This window comes from Oenanthe melanoleuca, chromosome 6 (genome assembly GCF_029582105.1).
Source record: "Oenanthe melanoleuca isolate GR-GAL-2019-014 chromosome 6, OMel1.0, whole genome shotgun sequence".
Lineage (NCBI taxonomy): Eukaryota > Metazoa > Chordata > Aves > Passeriformes > Muscicapidae > Oenanthe > Oenanthe melanoleuca.
Window position 1 is genome coordinate 33841113 of NC_079340.1, and position 16126 is coordinate 33857238.

General features: G+C 51.4%; 2 protein-coding genes across 5 annotated transcripts in view; one reads left to right on the forward strand and one right to left on the reverse strand.

Moving 5' to 3' along the window:
* Nucleotides 1-5905: 5905 nt before the first annotated feature.
* Nucleotides 5906-10319, reverse strand: C6H10orf143 (chromosome 6 C10orf143 homolog). 3 transcript variants are annotated; one of them, XR_008840851.1, is made up of 5 exons: nucleotides 10231-10315; nucleotides 7939-8079; nucleotides 7746-7811; nucleotides 6852-7076; nucleotides 5906-6799 (listed from the first exon to the last, which is right to left on the reverse strand). XR_008840851.1 is itself a non-coding variant. In XM_056495313.1 (4 exons), exons 1-4 carry the CDS (start codon nucleotides 10297-10299, stop codon nucleotides 7047-7049), a joined length of 306 nt encoding a protein of 101 aa, XP_056351288.1. In that variant the 5' UTR covers nucleotides 10300-10319; the 3' UTR covers nucleotides 5906-7046. The 3 variants fall into 3 exon arrangements, 1 of the variants encoding a protein (XP_056351288.1); XR_008840852.1 differs by having other exon boundaries at nucleotides 5906-6641; nucleotides 6695-7076; XM_056495313.1 differs by having other exon boundaries at nucleotides 5906-7076; nucleotides 10231-10319.
* Nucleotides 10320-14380: 4061 nt separating this feature from the next.
* The window catches only part of GLRX3 (glutaredoxin 3), a 339780-nt gene continuing 338034 nt past the window's right edge, over nucleotides 14381-16126 (forward strand). Inside the window, exon 1 of one of the 2 annotated variants that reach the window (XM_056494283.1) lies at nucleotides 14381-14614. In XM_056494283.1, the coding sequence (XP_056350258.1) occupies nucleotides 14547-14614 (68 nt within the window). In that variant the 5' untranslated portion in view covers nucleotides 14381-14546. The remainder of the gene's footprint in view (nucleotides 14615-16126) is intronic. The other variant, XM_056494284.1, reaches the window with a different exon arrangement.

The following is a 16126-nucleotide window of genomic DNA, read 5'->3' on the forward strand; positions in this document are numbered from 1 at the left end:
CTGCCACTGTTGTTCTAGAAGGAAACCAAGTTTTGTGTTTGAGTCAGGGGAGCTCCACACGGATCATTTTCTTGGGCCCAGTTAATCTGGAATTCATAAAATTCCAGACTGGTTTGGGGTGGGAGAGACCTCAAAGCTCATCTTTTTCCACCCCTGCCATGGCAGGGACAGTTCCCCTGTCCCAGTGTCCAGCCCCAGTGTCCAGCCTGGCCTTGGCACTGCCAGGGATCCAGGGGCAGCCACAGCAAATCTGGGAATTCCATCCCAGCTCCTCCCCACCCTCCCAGGGAACAATTCCTGCCCAAAATCCCATCCAGCCCTGCCCTCCTCCAGCTGAAGGACACAAACTCCACAGAACTTTTGCTGTCTGGTTTTCCCTTCAGGCTCAGACTTTGCTACACCTGAATTGCTGAAGATGTAGTGATGGTAAAACCAGACATTTTCTATTTTCAGCATAAACCCATGGAAATACTGATTCCTTTCCACTCTGGTACTGTACTTGTGGCACTGCCCTGTGTATAAATCCAATGTTGTGCTCCTTTCACACAAACCTCTCACCCAGCAGAGCTTTATTTAAACCCAGTGCCCATTTCTGGGTGCAGCAATTTCCCACCCCTCACACCAGGGAGGAATTTTCAGCACAAACTGGGCTGTCCCTGGATCCCTGGCAGTGCCCAGGGTTGGACACTGGGAGCACTGGGACAGTGGGAGGTGTCCCTGCCATGGCAGGGGTGGCACTGAGGGGGATTTGGGGTCCCTTCCAACCCAAACCATTCCAGGATTTTATTCCAAGCCTGGTGAGCTCAGGAGGATCCCCCCAAGGAAATCAAGTCCTGACCCCAAAGGCTGCTCCAGGAGCATTCCCTCATCCCAAGCAGGAACAACAAAATCCTCAAATTCTTTTCTGTAAGATCTGGCACTAAACCTGACCCACCCCAGAGAGCAGCATTGGGGTGAAGAAATGACAGAGAAAATCTTGTTCCCTTCCCTGAATTAACTGTCCTGGTGTGGGGAAGTGATTTGCAGCACACAGGGAAGGAGAAAGCAAAGTTTGGACAGGGCAGGATTTTTTGACTCAGCTTTTACCAGAACAGGATGCTCAGCACAAGTGAGGGAACCCTGGCCATAAATCCAGACAGAAAAGTCAGAATGTTATTTGCTAACTACCCTAAATGACCCAATCTGCAGTGAAATAACCTCCTTTCACCAAGTAACTCACACCAGCCATTTCCCTTTCCTAACAAACTCTTAAAAACCACTCAGAATTCTTTTCCTTCTCAGCTTTGCTCAGAAATGCACATTTTAAATTTTCCCAGGCTCTTTCCTTGCTGAGCTACTGAGCCAGGGACAGAAGCACCTGCAGGGAGGTGTTGAGTTCAGGGAACTTCACTTTTATTTAAAGGCTTTTTAATGTCCAAACTCAAACAAAGCTGCTGGTGGGAGATGGATCCCTGCCCCTCTCCTTGTGCCTGTGAAGATGAGGGTGGTGGGGATGAAGGCTGGTGCTCAGGAAGGTGCTGATGAGCAGAGGGAGGATTTTTGGGGGGATCAGGGATGCTCAGGGAGGATTTGAACTGTGTGAGTTTAGCTGTGCTCTGCAGTTGGAATATTCACATTGCACTCATCTCTTGTTGTTCCCAGGGCAGGGACAAGCCTGGCTTAGGGCACCACTGACAAAAGCACAGGTGTGACACCTCTTTATTAATTAAGGACTAATTAATAAATTAGGATTCAAGCTGTGGCTGCCCCTGGATCCCTGGCACACCTGGGACAGTGGGAGGTGTCCCTGCCATGGCAGGGGGCTCTGGCTGGGCTTTGAGCTCCCTTCCCACCCAAACCAGTTTGGGATTCCATGTAATTAAGAGGTAAATGTTCATGGTTTGAGGGGGAAAAGCTTCCCAAGGAAGGATGGAGTTTGAGCAGGGCTGGGCTCAAAGTGGGAAGGGAGAACAGCAGGAGCTGAAATCCTGCTGGAATTTCACTGCTGAGTGCCCAGGTGCTGCTCAGAGCCAGCAGTGCAGTGCCAGCACAGCTGGGAGAGATCCTGCACCTGGGGAAACCTCAGGAAAAACCCCCGAGCTTCTGGAGGTCTGTGCTCCATCTCAGCCTCCCCAAAACTTCACAGGCCCCTCACTGTGCAATTACAGCAGGATTTTAGTCTGATTATACATTAAAACTCCCCTCTCCAAAGAAACTCAGAGATCAGAGACGTTTCCTTTCAAGTATTACACTGAAATTTCAACACTCCTGCTGCTCATTACAAAATGTTCCTGCAAGGCACTGTGGAACTCTTGGAGTGATACTTTCATTGTCAGAATTGTTTTCCTCTCTCTATAAATCCCAGCATTTCGCTTCCATCCCCTTCTTTTCCACGGAAATGTTGTTAGGGAAGTTTTAGTCACAGCTGGAGCAGGATGCACAGTCACAAGCCACTGCTGTGGGTACATTACCAGGGCCATGAGAATCACAACCAAACACAAAATAAATGACATGTTTGTCCTTCAGCTGGGTGAAAATGGGAATGCAAAGTCTAGAGTCTTATTTTTCCTGATCCCCACGATTCTCTAATCTTATCAAATATACATTCCCATATTCCAAGGCAGCTGATAAAGCAGCTTGCTAGAAATAAGTTGCATTAGGTTGTGTAGAGCACATTTCCCTAGGAAATCCAATTTCACAATCGTGTTCTGGTGGCATTTAGCCATTGCTTAGGACAGCAAGGGCTCCTTGGATGTTTGAAAGGATGAATCCTGAGCAGGAGCAGGGCAGGGATTGTCCCCCTGTGCCAGCACAGGGACCTCGAGGCTGTGTCCAGCTCTGGGAGCTCATTCCAGGAGAGCCTGGAGGGGCTGGAGGGTGTCCAGGGCAGGGAATGGGGCTGGGAATGGGGCTGGAGAATCCCTGAGGGAAATGGGAAGGGGCTGGAGAATCCCTGAGGAGATGGGAAGGGGCTGGAAAATCCCTGAGGGGATGGGAAGGGGCTGGAGAATCCCTGAGGAGATGGGAAGGGGTTGGAGAATCCCTGAGGAGCTGGGAAGGGGCTGGAGAATCCCTGAGGAGCTGGGAAGGCTCAGGCTGGAGAAAAGGAGGCTCAGGGGGAATTTCTGGCTCTGCACAATCCCTGCCAGGAGGGGACACTGGGGGGATTTGGGATCTGGGAACAGGAACAGGGACAGGAGCAGAGGGAACAGCTCAGGCTGGGCAGGGCAGGCTCAGGGTGGATTTTGGGAATAATTTCCCCATGGAAAGGGAGCTCAGGGATTGGAGCTGCCCAGGCAGGGTTGGATCCCATCCCTGGAGTGTCCCAGGAATTCCTGGGGGTGGCACTGAGAGCTCTGGACAAGGTGGGGATTGAACACAGGGTGGCCTCGATGATCCTGGAGCTGTTTTCCAACCTCAGGGATTCCAGAATTGTGATAACACAACCCAAGGACCAGCAGTCCCTGTCCATACTGGGAGCAGCAGGATGTCTGGAGATGTCTGGAGCTTCTCCCACACATATTCTGCTGGAATTTCTGAAGGAGTTAATTTCCAGACAAGTTATTTGGAGTGAACTCATTGATCTGAGAAGCTGCAATGCTCAGAACTCCCCATGGAAAGGGAGCTCAGGATTGGGAGGGCTGGATCCCCATCCCTGGAGTGTCCCAGCAGCTCCTGGAGGTGGCACTGGGAGCTCTGGGACAGTCACAGGACGGGCTCCATGGGCTGGGAGGGCTTTTCCCACCTCAGTGACCCTGTGCACTCCAGAGCCCGGGGTGCAGCCTGGAAGGATCCCTGCCCAGAATCCAGATCCCAGAGTGAGAGCAGCCGTGCTGTCCCTGCTCCCCTGGCAGTGCAGGTGCCCCCAGCTTCATCAATCTGCATGCAGTACCAGGGGCTCTCCACCAGCAATTCATTTTAATTATGTGAGACATAAAAAGACCACCTACAGATGAGACAATGCAGCTGTAAGAGTCTCAGGGTTGCTACGGGGAATACTTCATAACTGAAGGATGTTTTCCCCGAGGAATTTGACTACCATTTGATTTAATTTTTAATTTTTACATTTTAATCAAAAATAGATCAAATGGTGGCGTTCTCCCCTGGGAAGCACACTTCAGATATGAAGCAGTCCATGTTCCTTTTAAATATGTAAAGCTGCCATTTATGTATAACTCATGAATGACACCCCGTGTTGCAAGCAAATATCACATGGAGATTTTGGGATTGTTGGAATAACAACACAAATATAACAGAAAAATATCACACACAGATATCAGATATCACACAGAGATATCAGACACTGATATCACACAGATATCACACATGAATATAACATATCACACAGATATCACACACAGATATCAGATATCACACACAGATATCAGATATCACACACAGATATCACACATGAATATAACATATCACACAGATATCACACAGATATCACACACTGATATCAGATATCACACACAGATATCAGATATCAGATATCACACACAGATATCACACACTGATATCAGATATCACACACAGATATCACACACAGATATCACACTGATATCACACATGAATATAACATATCACACAGATATCACACTGATATCACACACAGATATCAGATATCAGATAATAGATATCACACACAGATATCAGATATCCCACACTGATATCACACTCATATCACACACAGATATCAGATATCACACACTGATATCAGTTATCACACAGATATTAGATATCACACACTGATATCAGATATCAGATATCACACAGATATCAGATATCACACAGATATCAGATATCCCACACTGATATCCCACACTCATATCACACACAGATATCAGATATCACACACTGATATCACACTGATATCACACACAGATATCACAGATATCAGATATCACACAGATATCACAGATATCAGATATCACACAGATATCACATTGATATCACACAGATATCAGATATCACACACTATTATCACACACATATATCACACAGATATCAGGTATCACACACAGATATCACACACAGATATCAGATATCCCACACTGATATCCCACACTGATATCACACACTGATATGGTTGCACTCCATGCTCTGAGAGCCTTTTCCAGCCTGAACAATTCTGTGTTCTTTTCCATCTTCCTGGGATTTTTTGTTTTCCTTTGTTTCCAAACCTTGTGCTCACAGCTTTTCTTTGCTCCCTTGAGAGGAGCTGTGTCCCAGCCAGGAGTGGCTGGGCCCTGATGTCCCCAGGGTGGGGAGCTGGGGGATCCTGGCCCAGCCCTTGTCCCCCCTGGGAATGTCCCCCAGGAGGACAAGCCCAAGCTGTGCCTGTGCAGCTGAACTCCCAGGAAAAGTCCCTCTGCCCAAAGCTCCATCCCTGCTCTGCTCACAGCCCCTGTGCACACCCAGGGATCCTGGGGGAAGGAAATGCCCAGGGTGAGTGTTAATTTGATAATTACCTGCAGTAACCAGGGCAAACCCAGAGTTGTTTCTGTGTGACTATGAATCTGCTGACTCAGGGTATCACACCAACTCCCAGGAGAGCTGCTGAGCTTTGAAGCAGCTAATTCAGACAAACACCACAGATTTTAAACCTGGTCAATAAATAATAATATTTAATAGAAACAAAAATAAATATATTAACTATATTCATTTGGACACGGAAGTCTTGGCTTGTGAGACCAAGGTTGTCTTTAAACCCCACTTATCCCAATATTTTGATTTTCCATCTTCTTCTGGCAGTCAGAATGCCAAGTGGGCTTGTGATTAGTATCAAATTAATGAAGTGAGCAAATAAACCTACTACAAAGATTTTACAGGACATAAATAATATATTTCTCCTCCTCATCTGAGCTTTTATTCACCTTTATTCCTCAGTGCCCTCAGAAATCATTCATGGAATGACACAACCAGACAAAAGCCAAAGTGGTGTTTAATGCTTCTGCTTTTATAAGGAACAATTTACAGAATACAAAGTTAAAAATAAGAATTAGATCTTTAAACCTGAATTAAAAACAGGCCAGGGGCCTTTCTCTCTATGTACAGGTAAATAAAGCATCACTCTGGTTATTCTGTGTACAATAGCAGTAGGAAATAGAAAATTTATATGTTTCTTCATCAAGAAAACAAAATTCCAGAGTTGTACAAGGCATACAAAAATAACTCTGTGGTTCCACTGCAGATTTGACACAAATCTGCTTTAAAGGAATATTCACTGCCCCAGCCTGTGCCTGCTTTATGATGCTGCAAAACCCCAAAATAAATTACAAACAATTTAAAAAAACATCACTATTAAAAGCCTTCAGTGGAGCAGACAATTAAACTCCAACCTGTTTCCAGCCTGACTGATTTAAAAAAAGCATTTCTTGCCCTGTTGGAAAACACAGAGCAAGGAATCACATCTGAGAGGAAAAGTTCACTCTGAAATTTCTGCAGCAGTGTCTGCCTTGCCATTTGGGGAACAGCCAGGCAGGAGGTGCCTGGGAGGGGCTCCACCTGGGTTTATTCAGAATAAAATTCAGAAGAGCTGAGGAGGAGTCAGGGCAGCAGCTGCTGTGCCAGGGAGCAGCTCCAGGTGGGACAATTCCCACAGAGAGGAACTGAAATGGGAATTTCTCCAGAGCCAGGGGGGGCAGCTCAACCTCACCAGTCTAAAACATGGAATCAGCCTTTTCTTATTCTTTTAAAATTAATTCTAAGCTACCTAAAACATGGAATCAGCCTTTTCTTGTTCTTTAAAAATGAATTCTGAGTTACCTAAACATGGAATCAGCCTTTTCTTGTTCTTTTTAGACAAATTCTGAGTTATCTAAACATGGAATCAGCCTTTTCTTATTATTTTAAAATGAATTCTGAGTTACCTAAACATGAAATCAGCCTTCCTTGTCCCTTTGACACAAATCCTGAGCTACCTGAGGAGCAGCACATTCTGAGCAGGTGTGGAACTGCAGATATTCGTGGGTGGGAATGCTGAGGCAGGGCAGGATCCAGGATCCAGCTGCACCCTGGGGATCCCAGCAGGAAATCAGAGCTGCTCCTCTGCCCCCTCTCCATTTCTAGAAGCCCAGGATGTGACTGAAGTGACCCTGGAATAAAAACATTTCAGGTCACTACAAAGGAGTTTGGCAAAAAGGTTTTTCCTCAGTTTTCATTTTCAAATTTCATTTTAAATCACTGAATACCACCACAAATACTCCTTTTTTCTTCTTTTTTTTTTCTCCGAGGAGGAAGTGAATGGAAATAAATTAACACAATCAATATCTCCTCAGTCACAGGTCCTGATAGAAATTTTAATTCCATAAATCAGATTTTGCTGTGGACATCCAGCATTTCCCACACCTCTCCTCATTCTGGCTCTGGAAGGAGAATAGTTTCAAGGCTGTATCTACTCCTTGGAAAGGAAATATCCAATTACAGAAATAAAATAGGAGATAGAATGAAATTCCTGAATATTTTGTTGTGATCCAGTAAATCAAGGGGTAGAGAAAGTGTTATGTTATTCTTTCTTCCAGTTCCTTCCCAAACTCTGCTTTTTAGAGAGAGTTTGAAAACTGTGTTGAGAATCTCCAGATTTTCCAGCTGCTGCTGGGAATATTAACTTGTGCTTTGCTGAAATGCTAAATCCATCTCCTTTATTTTTAATTTCCATTCTTTATTCCTGAGCAATGCAGTTGTGCTGGTTATCAACTTCATGTTTTAATACTGGAGAACAAGTGCCAACCCTTTTTGCCCAAAAAGCAGATTCCCACACTTACAGATTCTCCAGCAACACATCTTGGGCAGGGCTGGGAAGTGCCTTTGCTCCCATGATTTTCCAAAATCTGAGGAACAAATCCAAACACAAATTCATCAAGAAATGTTAAAAAAATGGGAAATTATTTGCAGCTTCATTATAAAAGGTATTTGAAAATTGATTTTGTAACAAACCCATGGACAGTGGGAACTCACCATGGAATTCTGCTTTGCCTTTGCAGCCCAGGCAGCAGAGTCAGGCAGGAATTTCTGCCTGGAATGCAGATCCATGGCACAGTCCATGAGCTGGGCACCAGCCTCCCGTGGAAGGGTGTCCAGCAGCTGGCACACTCGCTTCTGGAGGCCCAAAAACAACATCAGTGTCAGTTCAAGGCACAGGAGCCAAATCCTCAGCATCTTCCTGCCTGTGCCTCCCAAGGATCCCACACCCCTGGGAAGAACATCAACCCCAGGATTTTGGATTTCCTACTGCCCCTGATGCTGGGATCAGGAATTCTGTATCACCCTCTGTGTGCCTCAGCTCCATGGGATGCCCCTGGGAAAGGCATCCTGCATCCTTCACCCTGCACCCTTCACCCTGCATCCTTCACTCTGCATCCTGCACCCTGCACCCTGCATCCTTCACCCTGCATCCTTCACCCTTCACCCTGCATCCTTCACCCTGCACCCTGCATCCTTCACCCTGCACCCTTCACCCTTCATCCTGCACCCTGCATCCTGCACCCTGCACCCTGCATCCTTCACCCTGCACCCTGCATCCTTCACCCTGCATCCTTCACCCTGCACCCTTCACCCTGCACCCTGCATCCTTCACCCTGCATCCTGCACCCTTCACCCTTCATCCTTCACTCTGCATCCTGCACCCTGCATCCTTCACCCTGCACCCTGCATCCTTCACCCTGCATCCTTCACCCTGCATCCTTCACCCTGCATCCTTCACCCTTCACCCTGCACCCTTCACCCTTCATCCTGCACCCTGCATCCTGCACCCTGCATCTTTCACTCTGCATCCTTCACTCTGCATCCTTCACTCTGCATCCTTCACCATGCATCTTTCACCCTGCACCCTTCACCCTGCACCCTGCATCCTTCATCCTTCACTCTGCATCCTTCACCCTGCACCCTTCATCCTGCATCCTTCACTCTGCATCCTTCACCCTGCACCCTGCATCTTTCACCCTGCACCCTGCACCCTTCATCCTTCACCCTGCATCCTTCACCCTGCACCCTGCATCCTTCATCCTGCATCCTTCACCCTGCACCCTTCATCCTTCATCCTGCACCCTGCATCCTTCACCCTGCATCCTTCACCCTGCATCCTTCACCCTGCATCCTTCACCCTTCACCCTTCATCCTTCACCCTGCACCCTTCATCCTTCATCCTTCACCCTGCACCCTGCATCCTTCACCCTGCACCCTGCATCCTTCACCCTTCACCCTGCATCCTTCACCCTGCATCCACGCCAGAGCAGCTGGGATGGGGCTCATGGCAGGAGCACTCGTGTGGAAGGAGTCATTAAACCCAGGAACAGAAGGAAAAGCCTCGCCAGGGATGGGATCACCCCACAGATGGGGTTTGTGTTTTTCCTGAACACTGGCACCTTGTCCCAGCTTTCCTGTTACTGCTGTGGCACCGAGTGTGGCACGGCCGGGGGACACGGGACCCAGCCAGGGGACACGGGACCTCGCCAGGGGACACGGGACCTGGCCTCGGCCCCTTCCCGGCCCCAGTCCCCATTCCCGTTCCCATTCCTGAGTCCCGGTCCCACTCCTGGTCCTGTTGCAATTCCTGATTCCTGGTCCCATTCCCATTCTCGACTCCCACTCTCGATGCCCACTCCCATTCCTGATTCCTGGTCCCATTCCCAGTTCCGCTCCCCATTCACGTTCCCCATTCCCATCCCCATTTCCGCTCCCATTCCCGTTCCTATTCCCCATTCCCATTCCCATTCCCGTTCCCATTCCCATTCCCTTTCCCCGTTCCCATTCCCGTTCCCGTTCTCATTCTCCATTCCCATTCCCATTCCCATTCCCATTCCCATTCTCGTTCCCGTTCCCATTCCCATTCCCGTTCCCCGTTCCCATTCTCCATTCCCATTCCCGTTCCCGTTCCCCGTTCCCGTTCCCATTCCCATTCCCGTTCCCGTTCCCGTTCCCATTCTCCATTCCCGTTCCCGTTCCCCGTTCCCATTCCCGTTCCCGTTCCCGTTCCCATTCTCCATTCCCGTTCCCGTTCCCCGTTCCCATTCCCATTCCCATTCCCATTCCCGTTCCCCGTTCCCATTCCCATTCCCGTTCCCCGTTCCCATTCCCATTCCCATTCCCCGTTCCCGTTCCCATTCTCCATTCCCGTTCCCGTTCCCCGTTCCCATTCCCATTCCCATTCCCATTCCCGTTCCCGTTCCCGTTCCCGTTCCCCACCACACATTCCCGTTCCCATTCCCGTTCCCGTTCCCAGTCCCATTCCCGTTCCCGTTCCCCACTCACACATTCCGGTTCCCCGGCTCCCCCCGGCCCAAGCGCCCCGCGCCGGCCCCGCACGGGCACCGCGGCCATGGCGGAACCGGCACCGCCCCGGGACCGCCCAGAACCGCCCAGAACCGCCCCGGGACCGCCCCGGGACCGCCCCCGGAACCGGGATCTGCCTCCGGAACCGCCCCAGGATCCGCCCCTGGAACCGGGATCCGTCCCGGATCCGCCCGGGAACAGCCCCAGAACCGCCCTGGGATCGGCCCCGGCACCCGCCCCTGGAGCACAGCACCGGGATGCGCTCCTGGAACCTGCCCCCGGCACCGGCACCGGCACCAGCCCGGGATCCGACCCGGAACCTCCCCTGGATGCTCCCCCGGCACCGGGATCCGACCTGGAACCTCCCCTGGATCCGCCCCCGACACCAGGATCCGACCTGGAACCTCCCCTGGATCCGCCCCCGGCACCGGGATCCGACCCGGAACCTTCCCTGGATCCGCTCCCGACACCGGCCCGTCCGATCCTGGGACATCGCACTGGGAGGGGACCGCAAACCCCCCCAGTGCCACCCCAGCCATGGCAGGGACACCTCCCACTGTCCCAGTGTCCAGCCCCAGTGTCCAGCCTGGCCTTGGGCACTGCCAGGGATCCAGGGACAGCCACAGCAAACCTGGAATTCCATCCCAGCTCCCAGGGAACAATTCCTGCCCAAATCCATCCAAACCCACCCACTGTCAGTTTAAAGCCTCTCCCCGTGTCCTGTCCCTCCATCCCTCCATCCCTCCATCCCTCCATCCCTCCATCCCTCCATCCCTCCAGCTCCTTCAGGCACTGAAAGATCACAGCTGGGTCACCCCGGATCCTTCTCCTGAGCAATCCCGGATCTCCCAGCCTTTCCCCAGGGCAGAAGCTCCATCCCTCTCCAATGAGACCCAACTGCACCAGGCAGTTTTACAGGAGAGAGCACAGACTGTTCCCTGGCATTCCTTCCTTCTGGAGCTCATTCCCCACTCGGGATCCAGCTGTGCTTCCAGGACATGCTCTGTCACATATCCTCACAAAGGATAATCCACGGATTCTCCTGTTTTGTCCTTTTTCCATTTCATTCTCGCCATGCCTGATAGCAGAATAACCAAAATCCAGGTAAATCCAGTTAGCAGAACATCCCAAGTCCCTGCAGAGCTGGAACCAAACCCAAACCCAGTCACAAGAAATCAGAATTATTTCATTATTTCCAAGCCACCTCCCAGTCCCACCCCGGAGCCTGCTTGGCTCTGGAATGTTTTCCAGTGCCTGTTTCCAGGAGAACAATGGGATGCACCAAACCCCTGGCATTCTGTGCATGTCCATTTGTGTGCCAGCTCTCAGGGCATCCCTGCAGGTGCCACCTGAGCACACACCTCCACATTTCCCCCTGTCTTCTCCAGGTGTCCCTGGCCCAGAAACCCCTCCAGGATGGGAACAAGGATGTGCTGTGGCTGGCAGAGGGAGCTTGTTCCCCTCCCTGCCACCAGCTGGACTTGCCTCATTTTTATCTCACAGATTTTGTCCTGGATTTGCTGAGAAATTCCTTGGTACCACCCCAAACCCCGTTTTTAGGTTTGGTGTTTTATCCTGAGAAAGTGAGGACTCACAAACCTCATTCTCCTCTCAATTTTCATTTTCCCCCCATCCTTTCTCTGCTGTTAACTCCCTCTTTTCACGGGTTCCAGGTGATTTAGAAGGAGAATAATTCCTCAGAATTATTTGGGAAGGAACCTCTTGAGATGCTCAGGTCCGAGCCCTTGCTGAAGCAGGAGTGTCCTGAGGGGAAATTCCTCCTCCAGGGATGGAGATCCCACACCCTGCCCCAGAGAATAAAACCTGTTTGCCTGGCTCCTGTTTATCCCAAATTAATGGATTTAGGAGCCACAAACTCCTCACAGCTTCCCCCCCTTCACTGGCACTCCTTGCTGAGTGCTGGGAGACAGCCTCAGGATTTACAACATCAATTACAATTCCAAACCTGTTTATTCTCTTTTTTTGGGCCAAAGCTGAATGAGATCTTTAGAACTTCAACTGAGCCCTTCCTTTTATCATTTTCCCAGAGGAAAATATCAGTATTTCCATGTTTTCCCAGTAAAACTCCCCATTATTTTGTTCTATTCTGCATGTACATCTCTGTGACATTTAGCCAGGAGAGCTGGTGACCTGCCAGAGCCTTTTCCCAGTAAATGTTTTAAAATTTAATTTAATTTCCTAATTTTGTTTTTAATTTAATTTCTTCATTTAATATCAATTCTATTTTAATATCAGAATAATAATATTGGAATAAAAAAGGATGTAGCCACATAACAAAAAGGTTGCTAGGTGTATTGTGAAGTTATAATTTTTATTTTACATTGCAATAAATCCTATTTCTGAATCAAAACAGAGTGTGGATATATCCTGAATACTTGGTAAGTTCCAGCTACTTACAACTGGAATTCCAGTTCTTTCCTGTTATGTTTTGCCTATAATATGAACTGCATTAAGCACCTGGAGTTTTCCTGCCGTGCAAGAAATTGTGGGATCAGGGACTGGCCAGGAGGGGAATTAGGTTAAAACATCAGTATTTGGGGGAATTAGGTTAAAACATCAATATTTCAGGGAATTCCCAGCTGGAATATATCAGATTAACCCTGTGTCCATGGGGAAGGAGCTTTTCCTCCTCCAGGTAAAGGCAACTCCCAATTCTTTGGGAAACCCGTTGGAAAACTGCAGTGGGATTTGGGAGCACCCACCCAGCCTCTTCCTTTGAGGTTTATTTTTGGGTCTCCCCATCCATCTCCTGGAGCTGCAGGGGCTGCAATTAACTCTGCAGGTTCATTTGTGCCCCTGCCTGTCCCAGCCCGAGTCCTTGAGCTTCCCCGGGACGCTCCTGCCGAGGCTCCAGATGGATCCCAGACATACAGCTGGAGGGGAGGCAGATTTAGCTCTTCCCTGTCTCCGTGGGCCAATCCATTTGGAGCAGCAATCCTCTCCCTTCCCTCCCAAGGAACAGGGAAAGGTCTCAGGAACCTCTCAGGGCTGGGGGTTGATTTACGGGGCAGAGCTGGAGGGAGAGATTTATTTCCAATGGTTCCATCTGTCCCACGCCTCGTTCCTGGAGCAGAACCACGGCACGGAGCCTCAGCCTCCATCCCATAATGTCTGCACCCAGACCCCTGGGATTCCCTCTGCTGAACTCCTGCACATTTCAGTGTTAAACCTGCATTAAATCTCCTTTTGCTCCCTGGCCATTTCGGTGTTAAACCTGGATTAAATCTCCTTTTGCTCCCTGGCCATTTCGGTGTTAAACCTGGATTAAATCTCCTTTTGCTCCCTGGCCATTCCGGTGTTAAACCTGGATTAAATCTCCTTTTGCTCCCTGGCCATTTCGGTGTTAAACCTGGATTAAATCTCCTTTTGCTCCCTGGCCATTTCGGTGTTAAACCGGGATTAAATCTCCTTTCTTGCCGACCGACAGACACGGAACAGCCCAGAACAGCCTTTTTTTTTTTTTTTTTTTTTTTTTTTTTTTTTTTTTTTTTGGAGAATTTTACATTTCAGGGGTTCGGGAGTGCTCCAGGCTGGACTGGGTGTGAGCTGGAGCATCCCAGCCCATGGGATGGGATAACGGGATGGGATAACGGGATAACGGGATGGGATGGGATGGGATGGGATGGGATGGGATGGGATGGGATGGGATGGGATGGGATGGGATGGGATGGGATGGGATGGGGTGGGATAACGGGATAGGATAACGGGATGGGATAATGGGATGGGATGGGATGGGATGGGATAGGATAACGGGATGGGATAATGGGATGGGATAACGGGATGGGATAATGGGATGGGATGGGATAATGGGATGTGATGGGATGGGATAACGGGATGGGATAATGGGATGGGATGGATAACGGGATGGGATAATGGGATGGAATGGATAACGGGATGGGATAACGGGATAACGGGATGGGATGTGATGGGATGGGATAACGGGATAACGGGATAACGGGATAACGGGATAACGGGATAACGGGGTGGGATCGCTGCCCTTGGACCCGGACGGGCTGGCACAGGGGACAAGGGACAGTGAGGACACGTGACACTGGTGGATCACGTGACGCGGAAAGACACATGACACGGGGACACGGAGAGAGCACGTGACACTGGTAGAACACGTGACGCGGGGAGCTCACACGTCACGGTTCTGACGCGTGCTGCGGGGAGGTCACGTGACGCGGGAGGAAGCGCGTGAGCCGGGCGGACGCACGTGACCCCCGGTGCAGCACGTGACCCGGTGTCACCGCGCGTCCCTCCCTCTCCGGGCCATGGCGGGCGCGGTGGCGGCCGCGGGCTCGGCCGAGCAGTTCCAGCAGCTGCTGCAGCGGCCCGACAGGTGAGGGGACACCGCGGGCAGGGCAGGGCCGCTCCTCTGGCCCTCGCCGGGGCTCCCGTCCGGAGGTGCCGTCCCTGGGTCTGCTCCATCCATGTCTGCCATCCCTTTGTCCATCCCTCGGTTCCATCTCTGTGTCCATCTCTCGGTGCCATCCCGGCTCCCATCTTTCGGTGCCATCCCCGTGTCCCATCCCTCGGTGCCATCCCCGTGTCCCACCTCTCGGTTTCCATCCCGGTGTCCCATCCCTCGGTGCCATCCCTTTGTCCATCCCTCGGTGCCATCCCTGCTCCCATCTCTCGCTGCCATCCCGGTGTCCCCTGCCGGTCCCGCAGGTCACAGCTCGGGAGGGGCCGGCGCTGCCGCAGCGCTCGGTGAGACCTGCGGGGGGGAGATAAAAACCCCAAAATCGAGACAAACCGAGCCCCAAACTGAGGAAAGACTCGGCTCTGGCCCGGCTCTGGCTCGGCTCTGGCTCGGCTCTGGCCCCGTTCTGGCCCGGCTCTGGCTCGGCTCTGGCCCCGTTCTGGCTCGGCCCTGGCTCGGCTCTGGCCCCGTTCTGGCCCGGCTCTGGCCCGGCTCTGGCTCGGCTCTGGCTCGGCTCTGGCTCGGCCCTGGCTCGGCTCTGGCCCCGTTCTGGCCCGGCTCTGGCCCGGCTCTGGCTCGGCCCTGGCTCGGCTCTGGCTCGGCCCTGGCTCGGCTCTGGCTCGGCTCTGGCCCCGTTCTGGCCCGGCTCTGGCTCGGCTCTGGCTCGGCCCTGGCTCGGCCCTGGCTCGGCCCTGGCTCGGCTCTGGCCCCGTTCTGGCCCGGCTCTGGCCCGGCCCTGGCCCGGCTCTGGCCCCGTTCTGGCCCGGCTCTGGCTCGGCTCTGGCCCCGTTCTGGCCCAGCTCTGGCCCGGCCCTGGCTCGGTTCTGGCCCGGCTCTGGCTCGGCTCTGGCCCGGCTCTGGCTCGGGGTTTGCCAGCCCCTCCTTCCCCTGGCTCAGCCCCCTCCTGCCACAGGGAATTTGGGGCCAAATGGGGCGAATTGGCTGGAAAATCCCATAAAGCAGAGTTACCCTGCGGGCTGGGATTGTCCTCCAGGTGCAGAAGGTGTCAGCAAAACCACCGGGACATTTCAGTGGGACCAGCAGGGACATTTCAGTGGGAACTGCAGGGACATTTAATGGGACCAGCAGGGACATTTCAATGGGAACTGCAGGGACATTTCAGTGGGACCAGCAGGGACATTTCAATGGGAACTGCAGGGACATTTAATGGGACCAGCAGGGACATTTCAATGGGACCAGCAGGGACATTTCAGTGGGACCAGCAGTGACATTTCAATGGGACCAGCAGGGACATTTCAGTGGGACCAGCAGTGACATTTCAATGGGAACTGCAGGGACATTTCAGTGGGAACTGCAGGGACATTTAATGGGACCAGCAGGGACATTTCAATGGGAACTGCAGGGACATTTCAGTGGGACCAGCAGGGACATTTCAATGGGAACTGCAGGGACATTTAATGGGACCAG